The sequence below is a fragment of the Octopus sinensis genome, linkage group LG8 (assembly GCF_006345805.1).
Source record: "Octopus sinensis linkage group LG8, ASM634580v1, whole genome shotgun sequence".
In the NCBI taxonomy this organism is placed as follows: Eukaryota; Metazoa; Mollusca; class Cephalopoda; order Octopoda; family Octopodidae; genus Octopus; species Octopus sinensis.
In genome coordinates, this window is record NC_043004.1 from 74,717,757 (window position 1) to 74,743,882 (window position 26,126).

The following is a 26,126-nucleotide window of genomic DNA, read 5'->3' on the forward strand; positions in this document are numbered from 1 at the left end:
GGAAAGGTTGTTAACTTTCCTTGCATTGTGGCTGTCGCAAAAAGTGGTCGTATGGTTGACACGCTTGAAAGGAATTGCTACAGGTATCTTTCTCTGCAGCCTTAGTTTGGTAAAGCATTTTAAATACCAACTAAAAAGGAAAATAAGGATGGAGAGAAAGTACCTCCCACCGCGGAAGTTAGCAGTAAGATAGAAGAGTGTGGAGCGTTTGATGAGCATGAATGATCTAACTTGAGCGCAAATATCTATAGACAAATAGAAAAGTGATCAGTGACGGTACGTGGCTTGTGGCGTCCCCACGACCCCAATTCATTCTTGTTAATCATACGTTATCCACATTTTTCCATTAATTTCAGTCCCGATATCTAATTAGTAATAGATAGATAGATAGATAGATAGATAGATAGATAGATAGATAGATAGATAGATAGATAGATAGATAGATAGATAGATAGATAGATATACACATAGATGCACATATACTCTGATAGAGATTGGGTAGCGTTCAACGTTTTATTTTCATTGTTTGTAGAACGGAGGCTTATAACAGACGCTAGAAGTGAGCTAGTACATCCTGTAGCAATATTATTCGATTAACGACGCTATGGAGCACAAATGCATGCCGTATCAGACTGAAATATTTGTTCCAGTAGATAGTAAACGATAAGTCTGTTCTCGGCATCATTGTTGTTAATGTTGTTTTTGCTAATTATTATTTCTTTCCCCTTTCTCGGGAATTCCCTGGGAAATTTTATACCCAAATTCATAGATAAATGTTTTGGGTTTTTAATTTATCTTTTCATTGTCCTTTTAGTAAAGACAGATTTTCTAGCAACATTTTTCAGGTTGTCTTTATAAAACAAATTTCTAAGTCTGAGAGTGCCCAATTGGAAAGTTAAAAGACAGGATCCACATTGACAACTACTGGTCTAAAGCACAATTTTTTTATGCCCCTGAAAAATTTCCCTGAACTCCCAATTTACTATATTGCATCCGTGGACCCCTAAAAAATTTTATATATACACACTAGTTGAAAACTGTTCTGAGCAGTCTTACATATTATTATCTTAAATATTTGTTTGTAGAACGGGGGCATTTAACTGATGATAAAAGCGAGCTAATACATCCTTTTGCAATATTATTTGATCGTTCTCTAACGACGCTATTGTACAGAAATCAATAAAGTATCATATTGAAAGATTTGTACCAGTAGATAGTGAACGTTTAAACATGTTTGAATTTGCATTTTGATTTCAAAATTTACAAAGTAAGACATTATTCATTTTAAATGTATGGAAAAATTTGTCAAGGCATAATGGTATTGCTATCAGGTGTCACAAAACATGATTATTTCAAACGCCACCAATCAAGTTTGCTTTAATGAAAACAATTAATACTTCCACAAACAAAAGCATATGTTTAAAAATAACCTTCAGACATTCGTATTTCTGATAATATTTCTCAGTCTTAATTTGCATCTTTTGTTTTCTTAATTATTTTCCTGAGATACTCCCAAGTCACATGTTTCTAAGTTCGATTCAATTGTTCACCAAACGTATAAATATCGACGCTAAAGCCTTCCAGAATCAGTTCTTGTCCTGGCAATTGTCCAAAAGACGACCATGATGCAAAGAACATTAACCATCTTCGCTCTCCTGCTGTTTGTAACAGGTAAGAAAAACTAGACAAACATTTGCATTCCACTTATCTCTTATCTTTCTCATTTGTGTATTTGTTTTGTGATGTAGCTATGACTTGGGGGACAGAGAGAATGCTCCTAACGTTGTGGTATTTAGTTAAGGTATTTTATGTTCTTCATTTGATAAGGGCCAAGTCGATGTTAACTTTCACTCATCAGTGGGATCGATGATATACAGTCAAGTCAAGTCTTATCCCTTTCCTTAACCTACGAAATCTTGTGCGTATGTTATTAAATTATTATTTTGTTTGAGTCAGTAAAAGACTCACAATATGACTACCAACAGTCCATTACTTTGTGATCAATTCTCACCGAAATCAATTTTGACTTCTTAAATTTCTGAATGATGAAATCACCAACTGAGATTTTATCGAGTTTAACCTTGCACCGATATGCCTAGTCGTGTAATAAATTAACAATCAGTAGCTTGGCAAAGTCAGTGGAACGTAAAATACGATCACATGAAATATTTAGTTAATTAGATTCTGCCTTAAACTTTGTTCAGCTAGTAAAATTCGAAGGTAGACGGAAAGAATTTTGGATGCATTCATTTCAACTTTTCTTATTAAAATCTGTACTTTTCCTTCAAGTTAGCCTGAAGTTTGACTAAAGAAGACTTCAAAAGTAATTTTTTGGCCACTTTCCTTGAAAAAGGACAACGTTTCGCATCGTGGTTTTATGAACTAAATGCAGAAAAAGGGTTTAGCCCACAACGGCATTCATGCTGACATGGTTGCTACATGTGTGGATTATTCTCCAGCTTCATCAACGGTGCAAAAGTGAGTAGCTGAATTTAGGAGGGGAAAGGTGTGCCTTGAAGATAACCAAAGGTCCAGACGTCCTGCAACTACCACGCCGAAGAAAACATTGATTATGTATGTACACTACATGGTGCAGGATGACACGTTACTGACTATAAATCAAACAGCCAATAGTTTTAGCGTATTCCGTGAGAGAGTTGAGTATATTCTGCACAATAACCATGGCATGCTCGGTGCATGCTAGTTTTATCCCGGTGGTCATATTACGAGGAAATCTAACATTTAGACATATCCAGCTGGCTTCCATAAACGTTTCCTAACCTATGTTAGGTTTTGGCTTCATCACTTTGAACCAGAGACAAAGAGACAATCCATGCAAAGGGAACACCCATGCTCACATACCACAAAGAAAGCCAAGGTTGTTTCGTCTGCAGAGAAGATAGTTTCCTCATATTTTCAGAATAGAAAAGGTACTACGTTTATTGACTATCTTGGAAAGGGTCTCACTGTCAATGGAGAGTATTACGTGATCTTGCTGCAGAAGTTACGAAACGCTACCAAGACCAGACGTCCAGGAACACTGAAGAAAAGGAGAATAATTTTTTCATCAGAACAATGCTCCAGCACACAAGTCCTTCGTTTCCATGGCTGTTGAGCGTGACTGTGGCTTTGAACCACTTGATCACCTCCCAAATCTCAATGATTTGGCCCTATCTGACTATCATCTTTTCCCCGAGTAAAATCTACTTTGCTGGAAATTAGTATTGTAGTGATGATGACGTAATGTCTGTTGTTGCAACTAGTTACATTTGAAATCTTCTTGAAGACATCAGTTTATCTGGAAAGACACAGAGCAACTATTAAGAAGAAGGGCAACAATTAAAGCACGTAAGATTTCACAGCTCTAGCATCTCTCCATCGTAATAATCCTTTGAAATTTTCAGCCCCATCCCCTCATAGTAAATTTGTCCCAGTTGACCAATCTCTATTGAAATATGTGTGAGTATTTTACTGATTATAGAAACGTATGAATATCCTAAACTTAATTCCTTTCATCTGCTTTTGTATGTGGAAACTTTTATATGAAGTAGATATATATTTCACCTGATAGATTTTCATACAGTCTAACACAATAATCACATGAAGTTAAGCATCCTTTAAAAGTCGTTGATAACTATTCTCACCAGATTTCTCAGCTGCATAGACGAATCTCCGCTTAAACAAATTTATGCAATCAAACATATGGACACGTGCACATACATATCTGTACGTATACATTCATATGCACGTATGTGAAGGTGGGTGTGTGTGTATAATTTTGTCTTAATAAATGCCTGCTGAAAAGTTTACCTTACCTTTTCGATTCATGCCGGCTCATAAGAGCCGGCGGCTTCCCGGTTTCATAAATATTTTTCAAAAAGTTTTATCAGTGGCCAGCATATTAAAATACCTCTTGAGGTGAAAATTATAAACAATTATAAATAAGTGTAAATGGAAAATTCTATGCCAGTATTCTGAAAAAATAGACTATAGATTGTCTAACCACATACAATATTTTCCCCTATAAATACAGAAATTTTTAAACTTTCATTATCCCTGAATGGGCATAGACTTTTTCGTATAAGCTTATTTATAATTCTTTATAATTTTCACCGTAAAGGTATTTTAATGTGCTGGTCACTGATAAAAACTTTTTGAAAAATTTTTGTCCTTATCTTAGAAATAAATATGTATATATATATATATATATATATGCGTGTGTGTGTGTGTGTGTGTGTATACATACATATATATATATATATATATATATATATATATATATATATATATAGAGAGAGAGAGAGAGAGAGAGAGACAGACAGACAGACAGAGAGACAGATAGACAGATAGATAGATAGATAGATAGATAGATAGATAGATAGATAGAAATATTTATTTATATATATATAATGCGTTTTATATACATATATATATTAGTATGTATATATATATATATATATATATATATATATATATATATATATATATATATGTATATATATATATATATTTATTTATATATATATATATATATATATATATATATATATATATATATATATATATATATATATATATATATATATATATATACAATTAAAGGGTAGAAATTGATATTAATCAATTAAAACCAGTGGCCTAGCATATTTAAAAAATCCGAAGATTAAAAACTTTTTATATATAAAATTTAGAGGACTGACCACTAAAAGTGGACAGCCTGTACGCTAGATATAGACGTCAAAATTGCCATTTTCCCCGAAGAATGTGTTCTCAAGAAAAAATTCAGCAAAAAACCAAAGTGTAAAAATAAGTAAGACAAATGAAAATAGACGAAATAAAAAACGATTACCTATGTACTAATTATTTTCTCTTGTTAATATTTACGTATATGGATACGTAAACATCTGCAGAACACATTCTTCATGGAAAATGGCGATTTTGACGCCTATATCTAGCGTACAGGCTGTCCACTTTTAGTGGTCAATCCTCTAAATTTTGTGTATATATATATATATAGATACATAGATAGATAGATAGTAATATTTATATATATATATATATATATACATATTGCACCTTCACTTATTTACTTAACTTATACATACAACCACACAGACTTATATACATGGTATGTTTCTATATATTTATACGTGTGTGTGTGTGTATGTATGTGTGTGTGTGTGTGTGTGTGTGTGGTGTGTGTGTGTGTGTGTGTGTGTGTATGTGTATGTGCAGGGTTACAGGCTACATTTGGCCCCTTTTCGCGTCTCATTTTTCAAAACCAACTAGATGTATTTGGTGAACAGTCGACGGATACGAAGAGCATGAATCCTAAATTTGTAGCTGAGCAAAAGTTACCTGCCATGCAGGACTAAAACACTAGAAGCGATTTACATACAGCATGACGATTTGCACCGGGTGAAATAAGGCCGACATCATGAATGCTGCTCAGTGCACTGAGAACACTGTAAAGACAAAAGACGTGAGATAGCCAGCTGCAACGAAGACTACGAAACTGTGACCAACAAGATGGAGTGGGGTACACCACAGACTTTTTCACTGTTTCCACATCCCGAAATTCAACCGACATCTCTGAACAGAGTGTTACTTTCTATTCAGATGGTTATAAGATGCTACTAAAAGTTGTGGTCAAATCCTGACTAGAAAGGATTGCTGCGTAAGAGCTGTGTGGCAGCAGGATTCGATTCCTTGTCATATTTTCGGAAAGAAGCAGAAGAGTTGTCGGAGAATTTCTACGACTTTGCCTTGTACTTCCGCTCACCATCAATGCCATAAATTACTATGTGGGTGGGGAGGGTGATTTAGAAAGACATTGACCATTCTGCCTGTAACACAACAAAGGTCATGCTTCTGGTCAAGATCAAGAAGCTCGAAATTCCCTGTGCTCAAAGATCTTTTCGGGGACATAATGAGGAACGCATGCACTAGGCTCCGGAACTGTCTTGAGACCGTGATGGACGCTGATGATTGCTATATTGAGTCAAGGACGGTGAGCTGGCAGAATCGTTAGCACGCCGAGCGAACAGCTTAGCGGTATTTCGTCTGCCGTTACGTTCTGAGTTCAAATTCCGTCGAGATCGACTTTGCCTTTCATCCTTTCGGGATCGATTAAATAAGTACCAGTTCCGCACTGGAGTCGATATAATCGACTTAATCCGTTTGTCTGTCCCAGTTTGTCCCCTCTGTGTTTCGCCCCTTGTGGGTAGTAAAGAAATAAGTATTTCGTCTGCCGTTACGCTCTGAGTGCGCCGAGGTCGATTTTGCCTTTCATCCTTTCGGGGTCGATTAAATAATTACCAGTTCCGCACTGGGGTTGATCTAATCGACTTAATCCCTTTGTCTGTCCTTGTCCCCTCTATGTTTAGCCTCCTGTGGGCAATAAAGAAATATATATTGAGTCGATTGTTATCTCCCAGCCACATTTCACTTGATATCTTTTTTAATACTTTCATTTGTGAATGAGAGACTGTTTCCTTTTCAATTTATGCAAACTGTTAAGTTAACACGAATACCATTACATGCGCGCGAGCTCACACACACACATATGCATACATACATACATACATACATACATACATACATACATACATACATACATACGTACGTACATATATACATACATACATACATACATACATACATACATACATACATACATACATACATACATACATACATACGTACGTACATACATACATACGTACATACATACATACATACATACATACATACATACATACATACATACATACATACGTACATACATACATACATATATACATATATACATACATACATACATACATACATACGTACATACATACATACGTACATACATACATACATACATACATACATACATACATACGTACATACATACATACATACATACATACATACATACATACATACATACATACATACATACATACATACGTACGTACATACATACATACGTACGTACATACATACATACATACGTACATACATACATACATACATACATACATACATACATACATACATACATACGTACGTACGTACATACATACATACATACGTACATACATACATACATACATACATACATACATACATACATACATACATACATACATACATACAATACATACATACATACATACATACATACATACATATGCAGATACAGGCATACATACATACATACATACATACATACATACATACATACATACATACATACATACATACATACATACGTACATACATACATACATGCGTACATACATACATACATACATACATACATACAATACATACATACATACATACATACATACATACATACATACATACATATGCAGATACAGGCATACATACATACATACATACATACATACATACATACATACATACATACATACATACATACATACATACGTACATACATACATACATACATACATACATACATACATACATACATACATACATACTTGCGTTTTCTTATCTCATTGGTATTGCAGAGCAGTTTTCGTCGGTGGTGGTTTTGTTAGATTCAGGCATAATCGTGTTCGCGAAATTCCGCGTAGTATAAGAAATATCTTTGAAATCCACTTTGGATAATGCTACGTTGGAATAATCCTACGTTCTCTTATAATGGTAGAAATAAACCAGTTACCGATTTATGCTGAGAGTCGGCATAAATGTTTAAAGGAACGTTCAAAAATTATATTTTTAAACGGCCATCTACACCTACACGTTTGATGCTGACGGAACCATCTTGTATGTATGTCGTAAAAACGATATATAATGCCATTCTGTAAAAAGATTATTATACACATGTATAGAGAATACCTCTGTTATTGAATACGTACACAAATTTCAGTTCAAAGAACACCGGTGGAACTTTTCAATCAAAACATCAATCAAGTGTTATCATAATAGGCCGGATATTTTTTTTGAGGGGGAGGGGGGACAAGAAAAGTTTGTACCGTCATAGAAGTCAGTTATCGTGGTACTGTAAAAAGAGAAATAAAATAACTATGGACAACTGCTTCGAGGCCTCTTGCTTCTATATCCGGATTACAAATTTGCATTTAGACCAATAATAATTGGAGCGATACGTTTTCTAAGTAAACGCATCATAGTCAATCAAGATAAACTTGGAATTTTTGGAAAAGAGATCCAGCAACTGATTTGCATGTTTACAATTACAATTTGTAAGTGAAACAGTAAAACTCTGCAAGATTTTACTCAAGTATAAACTGTAATTTTTTTTTCTTTACTACCCACAAAGGGTTAAACAAAGGGGTCAAACAAGGATAGATAAACGGATAAAGTCGATTACATTGACCCCAGTGCGTAACTGGTACTTAATTTATCGACCCCGAAAGGATGAAAGGCAAAGTCGACCTCGGCGGAATTTGAACTCAGAACGTAACGGCAGACGAAATACGGTTACGCATTTCGCCCGAGGTGCTAACGTTTCTGCCAGCTCGCGCCTAAATACAATTTGTAAGTGAAACAGTAAAACTCTGCAAGATTTTACACAAGTATAAACTGTAAATTTTTTTTATCTACAAGGCGGTGCTCCAGCATGGCCACAGTCACATGACTGAAACAAATAAAAGTATGCAAAAGACAGAGCGTTGTATCTTTATTAGAAATCACCTCTTCCTTCAGAGGAAAATTTTAAATGATAAAATAGAGAAGATACGTACATACATACATAAATTCGTACATACCTAAGTATACATGTATATATGTATGTATGTATGTATGTATGTATGTATGTATGTATGTATGTATGTATGTATGTATGTATGTATGTATGTATGTATGGATGTATGTATGAATGTATGTATGTAAGTATGTATGTATGTATGCATGTATATATGTATGTATGTATTTATGTATGTGCATATGTAAGTGTGTATGTATGTATGTATGTATGAATGCATGTATGTATGTATGTATGCATGTATGCATGTATGTATTATGCATGTATGTATGTATGTATGTATGTATGTATGTATGTATGTATGTGTGTGTGTATGTATGTTTGTATGTATATATGTTTGTATGTATGTATGTGTGTACGTATGTATATATGTATGTATGTGTGTATGTATGTATGTGTGTATGTATATATGTATGTATATATGTATGTGTGTATGTATGTATATCTATGTATGTATGTATATGTATGTATGTATGTATGTAGAAAAGCGCCTCTGGAGTCGGCGAGACATATGCAGAAAGACAAAGATAAAGGTGTACAAGGCATGTGTGCTCCCTTCTCTTCTCTATGCCGGTGAGACGTGGGTCACATATCGATACCACCTTAAACGACTGGAACATTTCCATCAGATGTGCCTCAGACGGATCTATGGCATTAAGTGGAAGGACCGCATCAGTGATCTTGAAATATTGGAAGGCTCTCGGTGTGAATGTATAGAAGCTCTTGTGTTAAAGCAAAGGCTCAGATGGAGTGGTCATCTGGTCAGAATGAAGGATTCAAGGATGCCAAAACAACTCTTTTATGGAGAACGTCCTCCACATAAACCAAAAAAGAGGTATAAGGACTTGCTGAAGGCTTCCTTAAGAGATGCTTGCATCTCTCCTGACACATGGAAGGCATAGCTATTGAGCATAGCAGGTGAAGAAGGATTGTGCACGAGCAGACAGCCACTTTTTGAGAAATCTCGAGTTGCACATGAAAAATCAAGGAAGGATGTCAGGAAGGGCATCACTGTTACACTTCTAGAAGGGAAGGGTCTTCCTTTGATGCTGACATGCAATGTCTGTGCAAGACCCTGCCTCAGTAAAGCTGGACTCATGAGTCATCTTCGTAGTCATAAAACGAGACAGATGAGTGACAACCTGGCCACTGCTGTGGTGTAACACACCATACTAATCATATCTGTCGGGCATGTGGAAGAGAGTGTAATTCGGCAGGAGGACTTAAACGACATGCAAAGGTACATGAAGCCCAGTTACAACTACAGCCGGCTATTACCAGTAAAGGTAATTGCCAATTCTGTACAAAACATTGTAGATCTTTGGCTGGGCTAAAAAGTCACATTCGATCACAGCACCAGTAACAGTTAAGCTTCGTGCAATGGCCATACTCGATAACGAGGAGGCAGCCATAATGTATTTATGTATGTATGTATGTATGTATGTATGTATGTATGTATGTATGTATGTATGTATGTATGTATGTATTATGTATGTATGTATGTATGTATGTATGTATGTATGTATGTATGTATGTATGTATGTATGTATGTATGCATGTATCAATATATGTATGAATGAGTGTATGTATATATGTATGTATGCCTGTATCTGCATATGTATGTATGTATGTATGTATGTATGTATGTATGTATTATGTATGTATGTATGTATGTATGTGCATATATAGATACAGATTTGAGAAAAAAATTACTTTCTTTGAATGTTCACATTATATGAAAGTAGATTTCTAATTTAATTTTTTCTCTAAAATATGTGAATTAATACGGATGTGATGTGTGGATATTTGACCAAGCGACTCTTTCTTGTTTTCCACTTTCCAAACGCATGTGTTGTAAGGTTTACTGATAACATTTATTTATTTTCTTCATTTACAGCAGTGCAGTCTTTTCATCCATGGTATTACTGTTATCCTGGAGGTTTGTATAATTCACTGACTCACCTCTGTTGCAACTACCAAATCGTGGTTAAAGGTCCGAATAATGCCTGCTGTGGAACAACCCCTATTAATTACCTAACTCAAAGATGTTGTGGATCGCAAGTATACCCAGCGGGTAGTTTAACTAAGTGTTGTTATTATGTTCATTGGCCTGGTTATATCCATTATTACTTATGTTAACAACTGATTCTGGAATTGTCTAAGAATGTAAAGTGTCAATTTTCTCGATACTATCCCAATGATTCAATGACACATATAATAAAATTCCTTATGTAAATTATTAATTTTAAAAATGTAATAAATGAGGCTATTATTAATGTAGGATATATGAAATGCTGCTGACGCTAACTTTGAAACCGTTTTTAACGTATCACATAAAACGCTGTAAAACATTTAGTTAACTTCCTCTCGTTAATCAAAGATAATTCGTTGAAATTTTGAAAGAATCATCGTATAGAAAATTTAATAAATGAATATCATGAATCATATTAAATTTTGTTTGTTCTTCTCTATCCTTTATTAAGACAAACTCTAATTGACTACAAGACCGATAAGTTATATGTATTGAAATCAAAGCATTATTTCACATCCACATACCTTTGAAACTGTGGTTACCCTTCCCTAAATTCAACACAAAAATGAAACATTTTTGCAAAATATATAATACGGTTGTGCATGTACAAATATGCGTGGCACCTTGGGCAAGTGTCTTCTACTATAGCCGTGAGCCTTGTAAGTAGATTTGGTAGACAAAGCTGAAAGAACGACATATATATATATATAATTGAATAAGGGTAGAAATTGATATTAATCAATTAAAACCAGTGGCCTAGCATATTTAAAAAAACCAAGATTAAAATATTTTTTTACATACAAAATTTAAAGGACTGACCACTAAAAGTGGACGGTCAATATGCTAGATATAGACGTCAAAATCGCTATTTTCCACGAAGAATGTGTTCTCAAATAAAAACTCAGCACAAAACCAAAGTGTAAAAAATAAGCACGATAAATGAAAATATACGAAATAAATACGATTGACTCTGTACCAATCAGTTTCGCTTGTTAATATTCATGTATAGGTATACGCGAAAATCTGCAAGCTCGTCAGCATAGTCTGTCGTATACAAACATAATTTCCAGAACTAGATACAAAACGTTTGACCGGAGTCCCGCATGCATGGAGTTCAACAAATTATATTTATGTGTATCCTTTAAATTATATTTATGTGTATCCTTCAAATGCCTTCACTTTGGCGCGCTGGAAATTATGTTTGTATACGACAGACTATGCTAATGAGCTTGCAGATTTTCGCGTATACATATACGTGAATATTAACAAGCGAAACTGATCGGTACATAGGTAATCGTTTTTATTTCGTATATTTTCATTTGTCTTGCTTATTTTTTACACTTTGGTTTTGTGCTGAGTTTTTTCGTGAAAACACATTCTTCGTGGAAAATAGCGATTTTGACGTCTATATCTAGCATATTGACCGTCCACTTTTAGTGGTCAGTCCTTTAAATTTTATATACATATGTATATATATATATACTAGCAGCATAGCCCGGCGTTTCCCGGGTATGTAAGAGCCCCTAGTAGGCAACGACTAATCCCAATCTAGTCTTTTCCCTCTAGGGAACAAAGGCGCATGTGTAGGTTGCATTGTCTTCTCTTCACTCCCAAATAACTATCAAACAGCTATCGATAATTCAACCCAACCAATTCCTACCAGGAAGAAATTACATTCGAGACTTTACCCCCAACATCGCCACTTCTGCTAATAGCTGCTGCAGCCGCAACTTATTCGAATACTTTTTTTGTTTACACTTTCTTTATAACTACCACCCCAAACGTTTACCTTAAATTTTTGACGTACCCTAAGGGTCCTCGGACGCTACTTGCAAACTCTTGGTTTATTATAAACCGCTTTTGTCGTGTTGCATCAAAAAACCTTTTCCATTCGTTTGTTCAGTTTGGTCACTTTTGACTTTTTCGTTGTTGTCACTCACATTGCTGCCCGCTTTTTTGCTGTTTTTGTACATTTTTATACATTTTGGGATACTTACCCCACGTGTTCCGAGAGTTAAAAAGGTCGAGTTGCGTCCCCTAGACAGTCTGTTGCATATAAAAAGCTTAGATTCTCGACCCATGTCGAATTTATCGATTTTTTTTCAGAACCGGGGGAACTTTTCAAAATTTTCGCTGCGTTAGTTTTGAATTATGACATTGGGCTATGTGTGTGTCAAGTTTCATCAGAATCGGTTGAAAGCCGTGGTCAGGGTGAGGGTACAACCTGACAGACACACAAACACACAGACAGACAAACTGCCGTTTATATATAGAGAGATATAAATGTATGTGCGTATTTGTATATATTAGTGTGTCTTTGTTTATCCGCCTACCATCGCTTGACAACCTATCTTCACGACCCTGTATCTTAGCAGATCGGCGAAAAGGTTAAATAACTGTAGAACTAGAAATGTAGTTTACAGCAAAAGATGCATAGAAGGTTTTTGTAAAGACATGAACATGACATACAAAAGGGAGACATCTAGGAGCATTGCAGAACGACTAAATGAACATTTGAGACAAATGACGACAAAGAAATTGTCCTCCATACTCTACCAACAGGCCAAGGACCAACATGGAGGCAACCTGGGTCGACTTGACATCCGCATCTTATCCAAGCACCCAAAGGACCCAAGACTCAGACAAAACTTCCCCAATACTAAATAAAAAATATACATAGTAGATATCATACCCTCATACCTACAGTTTACACAGGTAGAGTAGAATAGTTAGTGGTCTTTTATGGAGATAGATGTATGTATGTGTGTATGGAGGGATGTATGTATATATGCATATGCACATGTATGTAAGCATATGGATACGAAAATAAAGAGATCAACATACAGACAGATAGGTACATAGTTTATATGGACAGACAAGAACACATGCACAAATAAAGACTGAAATATATTACCATATATACACACACACTTTACTCAACACAAGGACACATATGGAGACACACGTCCACACATATGGAGATGCACATGTATACATACAAACGCGGTACACAGTTGTAAAACACACACACACTCAGACATGCACACACAAGGAGACAGAGGTACACACACATATACAAGCACACGCACACACACACACACACACGCACACACACATACACACACACGCACACAGACACGCACATACACATATAAGAAACCACACAAACATGGACACGCAAACACATGAATAAGCAGAATACATACATACAAATATACATTCATACATACATATATACATATGCACACACACATACATGCATACACACATACACACATGCATACATGCATGCATGTATAGGCACACACACGCACACACACTGACCCACACACATGCGAACAAACAAAAAGGATCAGTGTGAATAGCGGACGGAGTCAAATCTATTGGAAAGGTTGCAAGACGCAACGAAAATTTTAGAAATATAAAACAATGAAATAAGTGGAAATTTTACCGGTGAGTGTGTTAAATTATAAAGCACCAAAGGAGAATGACTCTTCCCAGACACAACAGAATATGCTTCAACACACGAACTCACATAGAGAATCTTGCAAAGCAAGTCCCAAAACGAAATATATATATATATACTTTATTTTAAGCAGCAGAAAATTCAACAAAATCTGTTACTCTGAGTTTCTCGTTGCCGTTCATCAGATAGTTTTTGCTAGAATGGAACTTATATATTAATTCAATCTATACTCTTACAAATGCTACACCTTTAAAAAGAAATGGACTTGTTTGATTGGCCCTTTAGAAAAAACGGTCAATCTTCGAGCGATAAACAAAAAGGTAAAAAATATATGTATATATATATAAAAAAACTTATAAAAATTATAAAAATTATAAAATCCGAGGAAAAAACCGAGGAAAAAACCTATTGCCGTTAATGAAGACAGTACAAATTAATGCATAGAAATTAAACCTGTTATAAATACTGCAATACATATTTATATTAAAATCCACATATATATATCAACATACACAAAAGGATGCGCGTAAACGCCATACATACGTATACAGACGTATGAATATGAATCTAAATTATACACATAAAAGCATGTGTACATATATTCACGCAAACCGTCTCGAACGCAAGCTAAAATTCATCTATGTAGCAATTCTCATATACTGAGCAAGGAGGGGGAACGAAAGAAAGGGAAAGAGAGAAAAAGGAACGAAGGAGGGGTGGGGAAAAAACTTGTAGCGATGTTATTGGCATCTATAGAGGCCAGTATACATACACAAGTTTGAATTGATACATATACATACCGTCGTGTGTATGCGTGCTTAAGCACAAGCATACTTTCACTTACACATACACAGATACGCATGCTTACAAATACATATGCTTTGCTATACATACATATATATATATACATACATACATACATATATATATATATATATATATATATATATATATATATATATATATATATATATTTATTATATAGAAGGAGCTTCTATATTGAGTACCTTACTTACTGTGGTTAACCCCGGATCAACCCGGGACCTACATATATATATATATATATATATATATATATGTATGTGTGTGTGTGTGTGTGCGCGCGTGTGTGTAGAAGGTTGAAAATGAACACACGAGTTGATATATATATATATATATATATATGTATATAAGTTTGTGGATGTTGAGTTGTTGGACACGTTGAAAGCATAGTGAAATTAGTGAAATTTTTTCTATGTTTCTTACATGTTAGTGCTCTCATTTGAAACGATCGTATGCATAGATTAAAATTTTTTTAAACTTTTAACATCTTTTCTCTATCTTAATTGTTAGTTGAGTTTATACAATATTATATCCTACAAACGTTCATAAAAACCTTATAAACACCTTCCACGCTGCAATTGTGTATATATATATATATATATATATATATATATATATATATATATATATATAAGCCATTTAAGAAGCACATAAAAACCGTTAGATACACTGACAGTGAACAGGTGGTGGTCTCAAAGCGGCGAAAATATTTTTGGCAAATTAAATTTAAATGTTGAAGTAAATCTATCGGTTTTTTGTGTACTTTTAAAGGGCTTATAAACACCTTCCACGTTGCAAAATTGTTTTCGTTCCAGCACACAATCTCAGATCAGGTCACATGCTATGCAAGTACATCTCTGTTATATATATATACTAGCAGTATCGCCCGGCGTTGCTCGGGTTTGTAAGGGAAATAACTATAAAGCATTTTTAGAGAGTTATAGCCAAAAAATGGAAAAAAAATGATGGTAAATATTTTTTTTAGTTAAAAAGGTCGAGTTGCATCCCCTAGACAGTATGTGGTTTGTGTTTCTAATTCTTGACCCCATGTCGAATTTATCGATTTTTTTCAGAACTGGGGGAACTTTTCAAAATGTTCGCTGCGTTAGTTTTGAATTATGACATTGGGCTATGTGTGTGTCAAGTTTCATCAGAATCGGTTGAAAGCCGTGGTCAGGGTGAGGGTACAAGCAAACAGACACACAGAACACACACACAGACAAACTGCCGTTTATATATATATATATATATATATATATATATATATATATATATATATATATATATATATATGTCATTTTGTTTCTTTTACTGTTTGTTTTGGGTTACATTACTTCCATTACGTCATCCATCATATTTTATATATATTTATTTCTCTGCATTGAACTCCTTCAAATGTACGAAACACATTAAGCACACAATATACGTTGCTGCTCCGGATTGTTAATTTATTTAATGAAAGGCGACACTTCACCCGGCTGATACTCCGAACATCACAGTTGGAAAATGCACAGATCTATGCGTTGCAAATTTTCCTGCGTGTCTCTTAATTTGACATCTTCAGATCAGCGAAGATCTGCTGCTGCTGCTGCTAATACTACTACTACTACTACTGCTACTGCTACTACAACTACTAGCGAAAGTGCTACATTGGAAACTGTGCGAAAAGCGGGGGCTAGAAATAGACAAGATGTGGTATGAGCACAAACCGCAGAGAGTGGCGGAGTCAGAGACTACAAATTCTCTGGGTGTTTCCCAATCCAAACAGATGATGTGCTACAGCCTAACAGAACGGACCAAGTGGTGGTGGACAAGGGGCAACACATATGCTATATAGTTGGTGTTGCGTGCTCCTTTGACCCACTAATAGTTAAGAAGATTAAGTACGAAATAGCCTGGCTATGGAAAATGAAGAAGGTGAAGATAGTGCCAATTATTGTTGGGTCCTTGGGAACTGTATCAGAAAGCATCAAGGAAAATATGGAAATTGGAATAGAGTGCCTAGTAGAACTGTTACAAAAGGTTTGCCTCTTTGGCAAGGCCAGAATAAACAGGACAGGAATGGATGTCATAGTCCAGTAGGTTGCAGGCAGTAAGTCCGCAATGCATGCGAGACTCCAGGAGCACCAACAAAATCTGTGATAAAATGTAATGATAATAATGATAATAATGATCATTTCTACTGGAGGTACAATGCCTTAAATTTGGTGGGGGAGGGGAATAGTCGATTACATCGGTACTTAATTCATCGCCCCCGAAATGATGAAAGGCAAAGTCGACCTCGGCGGAATTTGAACTCACAACATAAAGACAGGCAAAATACCTATTTCTTTATTACCCTCAAGGGGCTAAACATAGAAAGGACAAACAAGGATAGACAAAGGTATTAAATCGATTACATCGACCCCAGTGCGTAACTGGTACTTATTTAATCGACCTCGAAAGGATGAATGGCAAAGTTGGTCTATGCAGAATTTGAGCTCAGAACGTACTGACGGACGAAATACCACTAAGCATTTTCTCCGGCATGCTAACGCCTCTGCCAGCTCGCAACTTGAAGAAGAAGAAGAAGAAGAAGAAGAAGAAGAAGATTCTCTAGTGACGTCACTTCATCCATACCCCCGTCGGCATTTCGACGAGGAACAGGAATAGTTTTTCTTTATCGAATGAATAAATAGAGAAATAAACAGATTGCGATTCAGAACTACCAACGATGTCCATGGAATCCAGACAAACTGGAAACATTAAATTCCGTTTAAGCAATTCCTTTTAACTTGATTTGTTGCTCAGAGACTTTCCCGTTATTATATTATGCAATGTTAAACCTCCATTGATTTGGCAATATTTTTAGAAATATTATAGTTTGATATTAATGAAAAAATGCAATATTTTTTTATATTACGTAACTGAAGAAACGCTGTGTCTCCTTCAGATTCAATATTTATCAAACTGTCCGAAAGCATATTGGACCAGCTATTCGTGACTACCAGGATTGCTTTCGTTGAGAATGACGAGTTGAAACGCGTTCGATTTCCTGGCGAGAATCAACGATACCGATTCCATTGGAAATATCCGTCGGTAACAAGTAATACGGCATTTTTTAAATCTAGATTCTCCCATGCTGTACTGGGGAGGCTTCGAGAGATGCAAGACTTCTGAATTAGTGCTAAAGTAGACGAAATTCAGGTGGTGGGAGGGCGGTTCCAGACATGCGAGATCTGAGATGATACACACTGAAAACCGTCTACGGTCTACAGTTCTTGGGATCATCCCACTCTTTTTGTTTTTCCGGTTATGAAAACCAAACATTGCTCAAAGACAAGCAGCTGTTACTAGAGAGATAGAAACCTTGATAATGTACTCAACCGACCATCTTTAATCAATGAGGCTAATGTAACTCGCTTTTCACGGGAGAAGTAAACCACAAGCCTGACTTCCCACCTACACTCCCTGAAGCCATGAAGATTATCTCGTTGATATCCAGCGCCAAAATCCCTAATGCTGACGTCATTCCTGATGGTGTATACAAAATAGTTGTGACGTTCGCCCATGCACCGCTGACTGACATCTTCCCCAATGGAGCAAAGAGAAATTCTCCAGAACTTCAAACATTCCGACATTGCGCAAGAAAAGGGAAACACCAGCTATGCGACAACTCTCCTGTTCATCGCAGAGTAAAATCCCGGCCCGTTTCCTGCTCAAGTGTCAACTGAAACACGTACAACAAGATCTCTTTCCACAGAGTCAATGTGTCTTCCGTGCCGATCGTGGGACTGTAAACAAGATTCTTCGTAGTATATCAACGCCAACAAAAATTCTGACAACAACTCTGCGATCTCTACACGACATTTGTCGACTTGACAAAAGACTCTTGGCAAATTCAGCGAGGACGTCTCGTGGAAGATCACAGAGAAGTTTCGCTTCCCCAGCAGATTTGTTACAATAGGCTGACATTTCCATAAGCATGATGGTCAGCATATTTGATGCCGAACAAATATGTGACACCTTCCCAGTAAAATAAAAGGTCCCCATCAAGATAGAATGCCATCGGGGTGCCGTGTGACACCCCGTTCATCTGCTTCAGGTACCATATTGATGGCAAGTTATGCAAGTTGTCCGACGCCCACTGTCTTCAGTGAGTCTGTTCTCGGGGTCTTCCTCTTCGCCGACAACCATTCTCTCAAAGCGGATAACGATTAGAAGATAGAGAAGGTGGTGGACCTGTTGTGAACAACCTGCGACAACTTTGACCTCATAATAAACATAAAGATGAAGGTCATTCGCCTGGAAACCTATAGCATGGTTGTCAGATTTTGTAAAGGGACAAAAGAAAAAAATACATATTGTTGACAGATTCACGTGTCTCGGTTGCACACTGTTAAGAGCATTAAATATCGATTGAGAAGAGGTCGGCTGTTAGACCACAAAGTGGAGATATATCGTAGGGGTTTCGGCTGTGCGAGATGCGTGGGGTGTGCGGATCCCATCGGGGTGGCAACTTGATATGCGTGTGTTTGCTCTAGTCAATGTTATGTTCCATACAAGGAAAGAGAGGACTAAAACACGAATCGATCAAGTTTACGTATAAATATTCTTTTTATATGTTTGTTTCCTTCTACACAATATTAAAACAACGGCTAAAAATTTTCTGAAGCAGCACCCCAACTAGTTTTATCTACGAGTCGCCACTGATTCTGAATAATCAGTAGATATGCAAAGCAACTCAATTATTTCCACACACGGTATTTTGGCGGCGTGTAGGTGCAATGGCCCAATGGTTAGGGCAGCGAACTCGCGGTCGTAAGATCGCAGTTTCGATTCCCAGACTGGGCGTTGTGAATGGTTTTTTAGTTTTTTGAGCAAAAGCACCTAAAGCTCTTCAAGGCTCCGAATGGGGGATGGTGGCGATCTCTGCTGTACTTTTTCACCACAACTTCCTCTCACTCTTTCTTCCTGTTTCTGTTGTACTTGTATTTCAAAGAGGCCAGCCTTGTCACACTCTGTGTCACGCTGAATATCCCCCAAGAACTATGTTATGGTAACACGTGTCTGTGGAGTGCTCAGCCACTTGCGCGTTAATTTCGCGAGCAGGCTGTTCCGTTGATCGGATCAACTGGAATGCTCGTCGTCGTAACCAACGGAGTGCCACGTACCTTGGCAGCATCCTGCACTTCCGCCGGCAGGACAAGATCCCTAACATCTTCATGCTTCAGGAAACCAACATTCTAATCGTGTACTTTTGTTTGCTGATAGTCTGCATGCCAGACCACTGTATTCCAAAGCAACTTCTCCGTAACGAATTCTGTCTCGGGAACCACGATATTAACAAAGATTCGAGGGCGGCCTAAAATATCCCTTAAAAACTGCCAAAGTGTGATTGACGTCTGGGAGATGCATGCCTCAAACCAACTTCACTGGCGGGACCTGATTCACATTGGTACCGAAGACACTGACATGAAAAGAACTACTACTGTTGCTGCTAAGAAAAAACCATACATTCCTAGTAGTAGTAGTAGTAGTAGTGGTGGTGGTGGTGGTGGTGTTTTCGGTCGACTGCATTAAATTCAGTTTGAATAACAAACGAAACAGGAAAATGTTTGTATTGGGACTGAAAATATTGTTGCTAAGAGACAATGACGTCATCGCTGATAACGAAAAGTCGAAGTAACTTTGACCTGCTCAGATTTCTCCGTTAGTGAGGTTATTCATACAAGAGGCAGTCAAAAATTATCTGCACTTTCACCAAAGATTCACTAGATTGGTCGCACTGCTTCCAGCACTCGCGTGCTTACTGGTGGCACTCCTGTGGTTACGATTGCTCCAGTTTTCCTTTTTGTGTTACAAAGAAAACACGGTCACACCGTGGGCATAAAAGGACCGAGATCAGTGATACAATTTCTCTGCTCTGAAGGTATGTCAAGGGCTGAAATTCATCGCAGGCCTTCGGTGCAATTTGGGGACAGCACTCTACCGCCTAGGAGTGTGTATGGGTGAACCAAAGAGTTTCGAAATGGCCGGACAAGCATAAAGCACAAAGAAGGAGAAGGATGACCAACTTCCACCATTGACGTGAAGATTCGACGAGCTCGCGAGATGGTTCTGGCAAACTGACGAGTGACCATCAATGAGATGGCATGTTCTCTGCAAATTAGTCATGGTTCTACAAAGGAAATCAGCCGCCACAAACTTCGCTTCTGTAAAGCGATGGGTGCGAAGAGCGCTCACCGAAGCGCATGAGCGCAATCGTGTGGAAATCTGTCAATGCTTACTCAACCGCAACAAGGGTGAAGGCAAAACTTAGTTTTTGGAGAGAACAGTCACAGGTGATGAAGCATGGGTTTATCACTTTGAGCCAGAATCCAAAATGTAGAATATGGAATGGAAACACGGAGTCGCCAGCGAAAAAGAAATTCAAGACTTGACCTTCTGCAGGAAAAGCAATGGCAAACGTGTTTTTTTGTGGGGAAGGGAGGCAAACGGGCCTCTACAGGAACATTACCTGGAAAAGGGGTTTACAGTCACCAGTGTAGGTTACAGTGAAATATTGGCCAACAAACTGAAACCAGCAATTTGCACCAAATGCTGGGCCCTATTGTCAACAATGCACGTGCACTTATGGCCGTCCACACTGTTGAAACAATTAAGAAGTTGGGTTTTGAGTTGCTGAGTCCAGATCTCCCCACTTTCGACTATCACCTCTTTGGACCTTTACAAGGTCGTCGGTTTGCTACGGACAAAGACGTGCACGAAGTGCTGCATAAATTGCTGCATGTGATGGAATAAGCAAGGCTGAAGACCTCTGGAAGAACTGCTTCGAAAAGCAAGGTAACTGCAACGAGACTGCATTACATGTCCTGGGTGACTACTGAGTTACAGATACCTTCAGCAAGCCCTGCTAACATCTGTATTACGAATCATTAAATATGCTACATAACAAATGGATCCGCAAACAAATTATACTCCAAAATAATGTCAGATAGAACTTATTCAAATTTTTACCAGACTAATAACTGTTTTCTTGATATTATCCATGCATTTATCAACGATGATTTATTCCAGGTGACATCACAATAAACTACACTCTAGTCTGCAATTGTTGCAGAATGGTTTACTGCATACACACACACACATTCGCTTCTGAACTCCAATTGCCTTCAACCAAATTCACTCTGTTGGAAACTCTTGGGACCACAAACCTGGTTTGAGAACAACAAAGATTTTTCTTGACCTGTTTCTCAACCAGGAGGGATGGAAAGGTAAAGCTGACCTGGACGAGATTTGAACTCAGAATGTAGAGAGATGGAAACAATGTTGCTAAGCATTTTGACGAAAATGCCAACGATTCTGTCAGCTTTAATCCTTACTTACTTGCTTGTACTTGTGATGGTGTTTGCCTGGGGCAGGCTGAGGTTGCTCTGACCAACAAGTTCATACCTCCCTCATGAAGGATGACCACATCCAACAGTCAGCTGCAGTTGAGGTTCTAATGGATACCCACTTCTAGTTCCAGTGCCAGAAATCATAGAGACAAAGCCCATAAAATTTAGTGTTGAAGTTATGATCTAAGGTGTAAGAGATCAAAGGAATATCTATCTTAAAAATTAATACTGGGGTCAATGTGTTCAGCTAAACTCCTCAAGGTGGTGCCCCAGCATGACCACAGTCCAATGACTGAAACAAGTGTAACATAATAGATATCTTGATTTTAATTTCCTATTATCGCTTTACTGTGGAGGAAGGGGTTATGCCTTGTGACCTTTGCAAACCCTTTTAGACAGAGGAACAAAATATTCTTTTCTACTTTAGGCACAAGGCCTGAAATTTTCAGGGGAGGGGGCCATTCGATTAGATCGACCCCAGTACACAACTGGTACTTAATTCATCAACCCTAAAAGGATGAAAGGCAAAGTTGACCTCAGCGGAATTTGATCTCAGAATGTAAAGACAGACAAAGTAACGCTAAGCATTTCGCCCAGCATGCTAACGATTCTACCAACTCGCAACCTTAGAGAGGAACAACATATCAACAATCCTATTAAACAGTTGAAATATGCAGACGAACATACGTTTTTGTTAAACTTGTTTATTTCTATTATATGTTAATTTTTTTTATATAAAACCTTTTATTTTACAGCTACATTCACTCTGAAACCAATAAAACATGGATGTGTTACAATATTGATCTGAAGACTTTCATTTCATCTTCAACGCTTTTTCCTAAAAAACAAAGAAAAAAGATACAGTAAACAATAAGAATAAAACTCTACACATTCAAAGAACAATGAAGTCAATATATTCTTTTCTACTCTAGGCACAAAGACTGAAATTTTGGGGGCAGAGAGGGACCATTCGATTAGATTGACCCCAGTATGCAACTGGTTCTTAATTTATTGACTCCAAAAGGATGAAAGTGAAAGTCAACCTCAGCAGAATTTGAACTCAGAACGTAAAGACAGACAAAATATCACTAAGCATTTTGCCAGACATGCTAACAATTCGGCCAACTTGCCACCTTAATGAAGTCAATATATTGCGGCTATGAAGGTGGTGAGCTAACAGAATTGTTACAGCACCAGGAAAAATGTTTGGCAGCATTTCTGCCTACTTTATGTTGTGAATTCAAATGGTGCTGGGGCCAACTGTGCCTTCCATCTTTTCAGGGTCAATAAAATAAGGACCAGTTGAGCACTGCGGTCAATGTAATTGTCTTAACCCCTCCCTCGAATTTACTGACCTTGTACTAAAATCTGAACCCAGGATATCACATCATCATCACCGTTTAACATCCACTTTCCATGCTGGCATGGGTTGGATGGTTTGACTGAGGATTGGCAAGCCAGGAGGTTGTACCAGGCTCCAATCAGATCTGGCAAAGTTTCTACAGCTGGATACCCTTCCTAATGCCAACCATTCCAAGAGTGTAGTGAGTGCTTTTTAGTTCCACTGGCACACGAGCCAATCAGGTGGCATTGGCATCAGCCATGCTCAAATGTTGCTTTTTACGTGCCACCGTAAAAACTCTATCAGTATCAATTGAAGTTTCTGTTTTCTTTTTAATTTCTTTCTCCTGAGCCTATCCAGACCTCATGATGTATAAGTGACCAAGATCACAACATTGACCACTGAATGGGACACCTGTCTGTTGCAGTGTTCAAGGCCAGCAATTCTGAAGGGAGGGGACAATTACATCATCCCTGTTCTTGACAGGTCCTTTCTCTTTATCACCCCAGAAAGAGATGAAAGACAAAGCTGACCTCAACAGGATTTGAACTCAGAATGTAGAGAGCCAAAAGACATGCCATTAAGTACTTTGCCCAACATGCAAATGATTCTGCTACCTTAACTGACCCTTTTACTCATGTCTTACAACAAGCAGGAAGGAACATGGGGGACCTATCTAAAACCAACAGATACATTACTTACCAAGTACTCTTCTTCCTAGCTTTTGGTTGACCAGGCTTTTTACGTTCTTTGCGGCGCAAATCTCTCATCAAAAGTCCAGCTGCAATATAGAAACAGGAAATTACTTTTCTTCTTCTGGTTTTTTCTTTCAGCAACACGGCTAACTAAAGCATTCTTCAATAAGCTACACTTGTCTGTTTAACCCTTTCATTACTGTATTTATTTTGAAATGCTCTGGGTTTCTTTCAATTACTTTAAATATAACAAAGAATTTAGTAAAACAATTTCATTGTCATTAAGCTAGTGTTAGGAACATAAATTGTGACTAAGATTTTAATTGTGGAAGATTTTAATTCAAAACTTATGAAAATGAAACATTTGTACTCAGAGCCAGTTTCAGCTGGGTTGGTAGCGAAAGGGTTTAAAAAATGGTTTAAATTACGCTACAGTACACAGACTTATCCCTTATTCTAGTAGGCAGACATTCAACTAATGTCTTAATAATATTTAATTATAAAAATAGGATTTTTTTAAATATTGAATGACTATGAAGGTCCAGTAGGGTAAAAGAGGAAACAGGGTTCCAGAGGAGAAAAATGGTTGAGGAACACAGGTTTGTATGGTTCGACAAGATCCAACTAACCCGAGGGCCATGTGGGTCTCCAATATCTCCCTCAGCAAGGTTTCTATGGTTGGTTGCTCTTCCTAACACGAACCACTTTACCAGAGTGTACTGGGTGCTTTTTTCATAGCACCAGCACTGGTAGGGTCGCTAAGTAACATGCAAGTAAACCCCCTTCACAGATTGGGAATGCAGTATTGAGGGTGGGTGGCATCGTACAAGTGTAGAGATGCTTAAGTAGGAAAGAGGAACAGGAATAGATGTCTTGTTGCAAAGGAGATACATGGGAGCAGACGAGTTTTATTAACTTTATCAGATACACTGAGATGAGAATACTTGAGAGGCAGACACTTTGATTTTCATTTTCCTGAAATGAAGAAACATAATTTGCTGTTAATGTGACATAATTTGCTGTTAATGACCTTAGTCTGTGGGTGTCTTTCAGGGACACAAGTTTTTACCATACCAAAATTCTTCATTTTCTGTAGACATGCAAAAGATGTTTGGAATAAAATTCACTTGCTAGAAATAGCCAAATTTTCCCACAAATCACACAATACTACAACTTTAAAAGGCACATGGCACAGTGGCACAATGGTTAGAGCGTTGGGCTCACAATTATGGGGTAGTGAACATTTTTTACATTATTTACATTTGACGGATATTTGTCCTCATCTTGTTTGTTGTTAACACAAAGTTTCAGCTGATATACCCTTAACCCTTCATCAGGTGTCTTGGGGAAATTTCAAACCTGGGTTCTCATTCCTAAGGTATTTTTCGATGTTGTTGCTATTATTATTATTATTATTATTCAGGTCACTGCCTGGAATTGAACTCAGAATCTTGGGGTTAGTAGCCCGTGTTCTTAACCACAACGCCATATGCCCGTGTGTTCAATTCCTGGCTTGTGCTGTTTGTTGTCTTCTTGAGCAAGTCAATTTATTTCATGTTGCTCCAGTTCATTCAGCTGTAGAAATGAGTTGCAACATCACTGGTGCCAAGCTGTATCGGCCTTTACCTTTCCCTTTGATGACAT

At 37.2% G+C, this 26,126-nt stretch overlaps 2 protein-coding genes across 3 annotated transcripts in view; one reads left to right on the forward strand and one right to left on the reverse strand.

The window, feature by feature from the left end:
- The first annotated feature begins 1,537 nt into the window (after positions 1 to 1,537).
- LOC118764585 (galaxin-like) overlaps positions 1,538 to 26,126 on the forward strand; it is a 97,779-nt gene continuing 73,190 nt past the window's right edge. The window contains exons 1-2 of one of the 2 annotated variants that reach the window (XM_036505463.1): positions 1,538 to 1,671; positions 10,644 to 11,194. In XM_036505463.1, coding sequence (XP_036361356.1) covers positions 1,623 to 1,671; positions 10,644 to 10,885 — 291 coding nt within the window. In that variant the 5' untranslated portion in view covers positions 1,538 to 1,622 and the 3' untranslated portion in view covers positions 10,886 to 11,194. Of the gene's footprint in view, positions 1,672 to 10,643; positions 11,195 to 26,126 lie in introns of those variants that run through there. The other variant, XR_005000402.1, reaches the window with a different exon arrangement.
- The window catches only part of LOC115215225 (28S ribosomal protein S9, mitochondrial-like), a 32,355-nt gene continuing 29,362 nt past the window's right edge, over positions 23,134 to 26,126 (reverse strand). Inside the window, exons 13-14 of the mRNA XM_029784447.2 lie at positions 24,490 to 24,568; positions 23,134 to 23,283 (exon numbers count right to left, since the gene is read on the reverse strand). The gene's annotated coding sequence lies outside the window, so the exon portion shown is untranslated. The remainder of the gene's footprint in view (positions 23,284 to 24,489; positions 24,569 to 26,126) is intronic.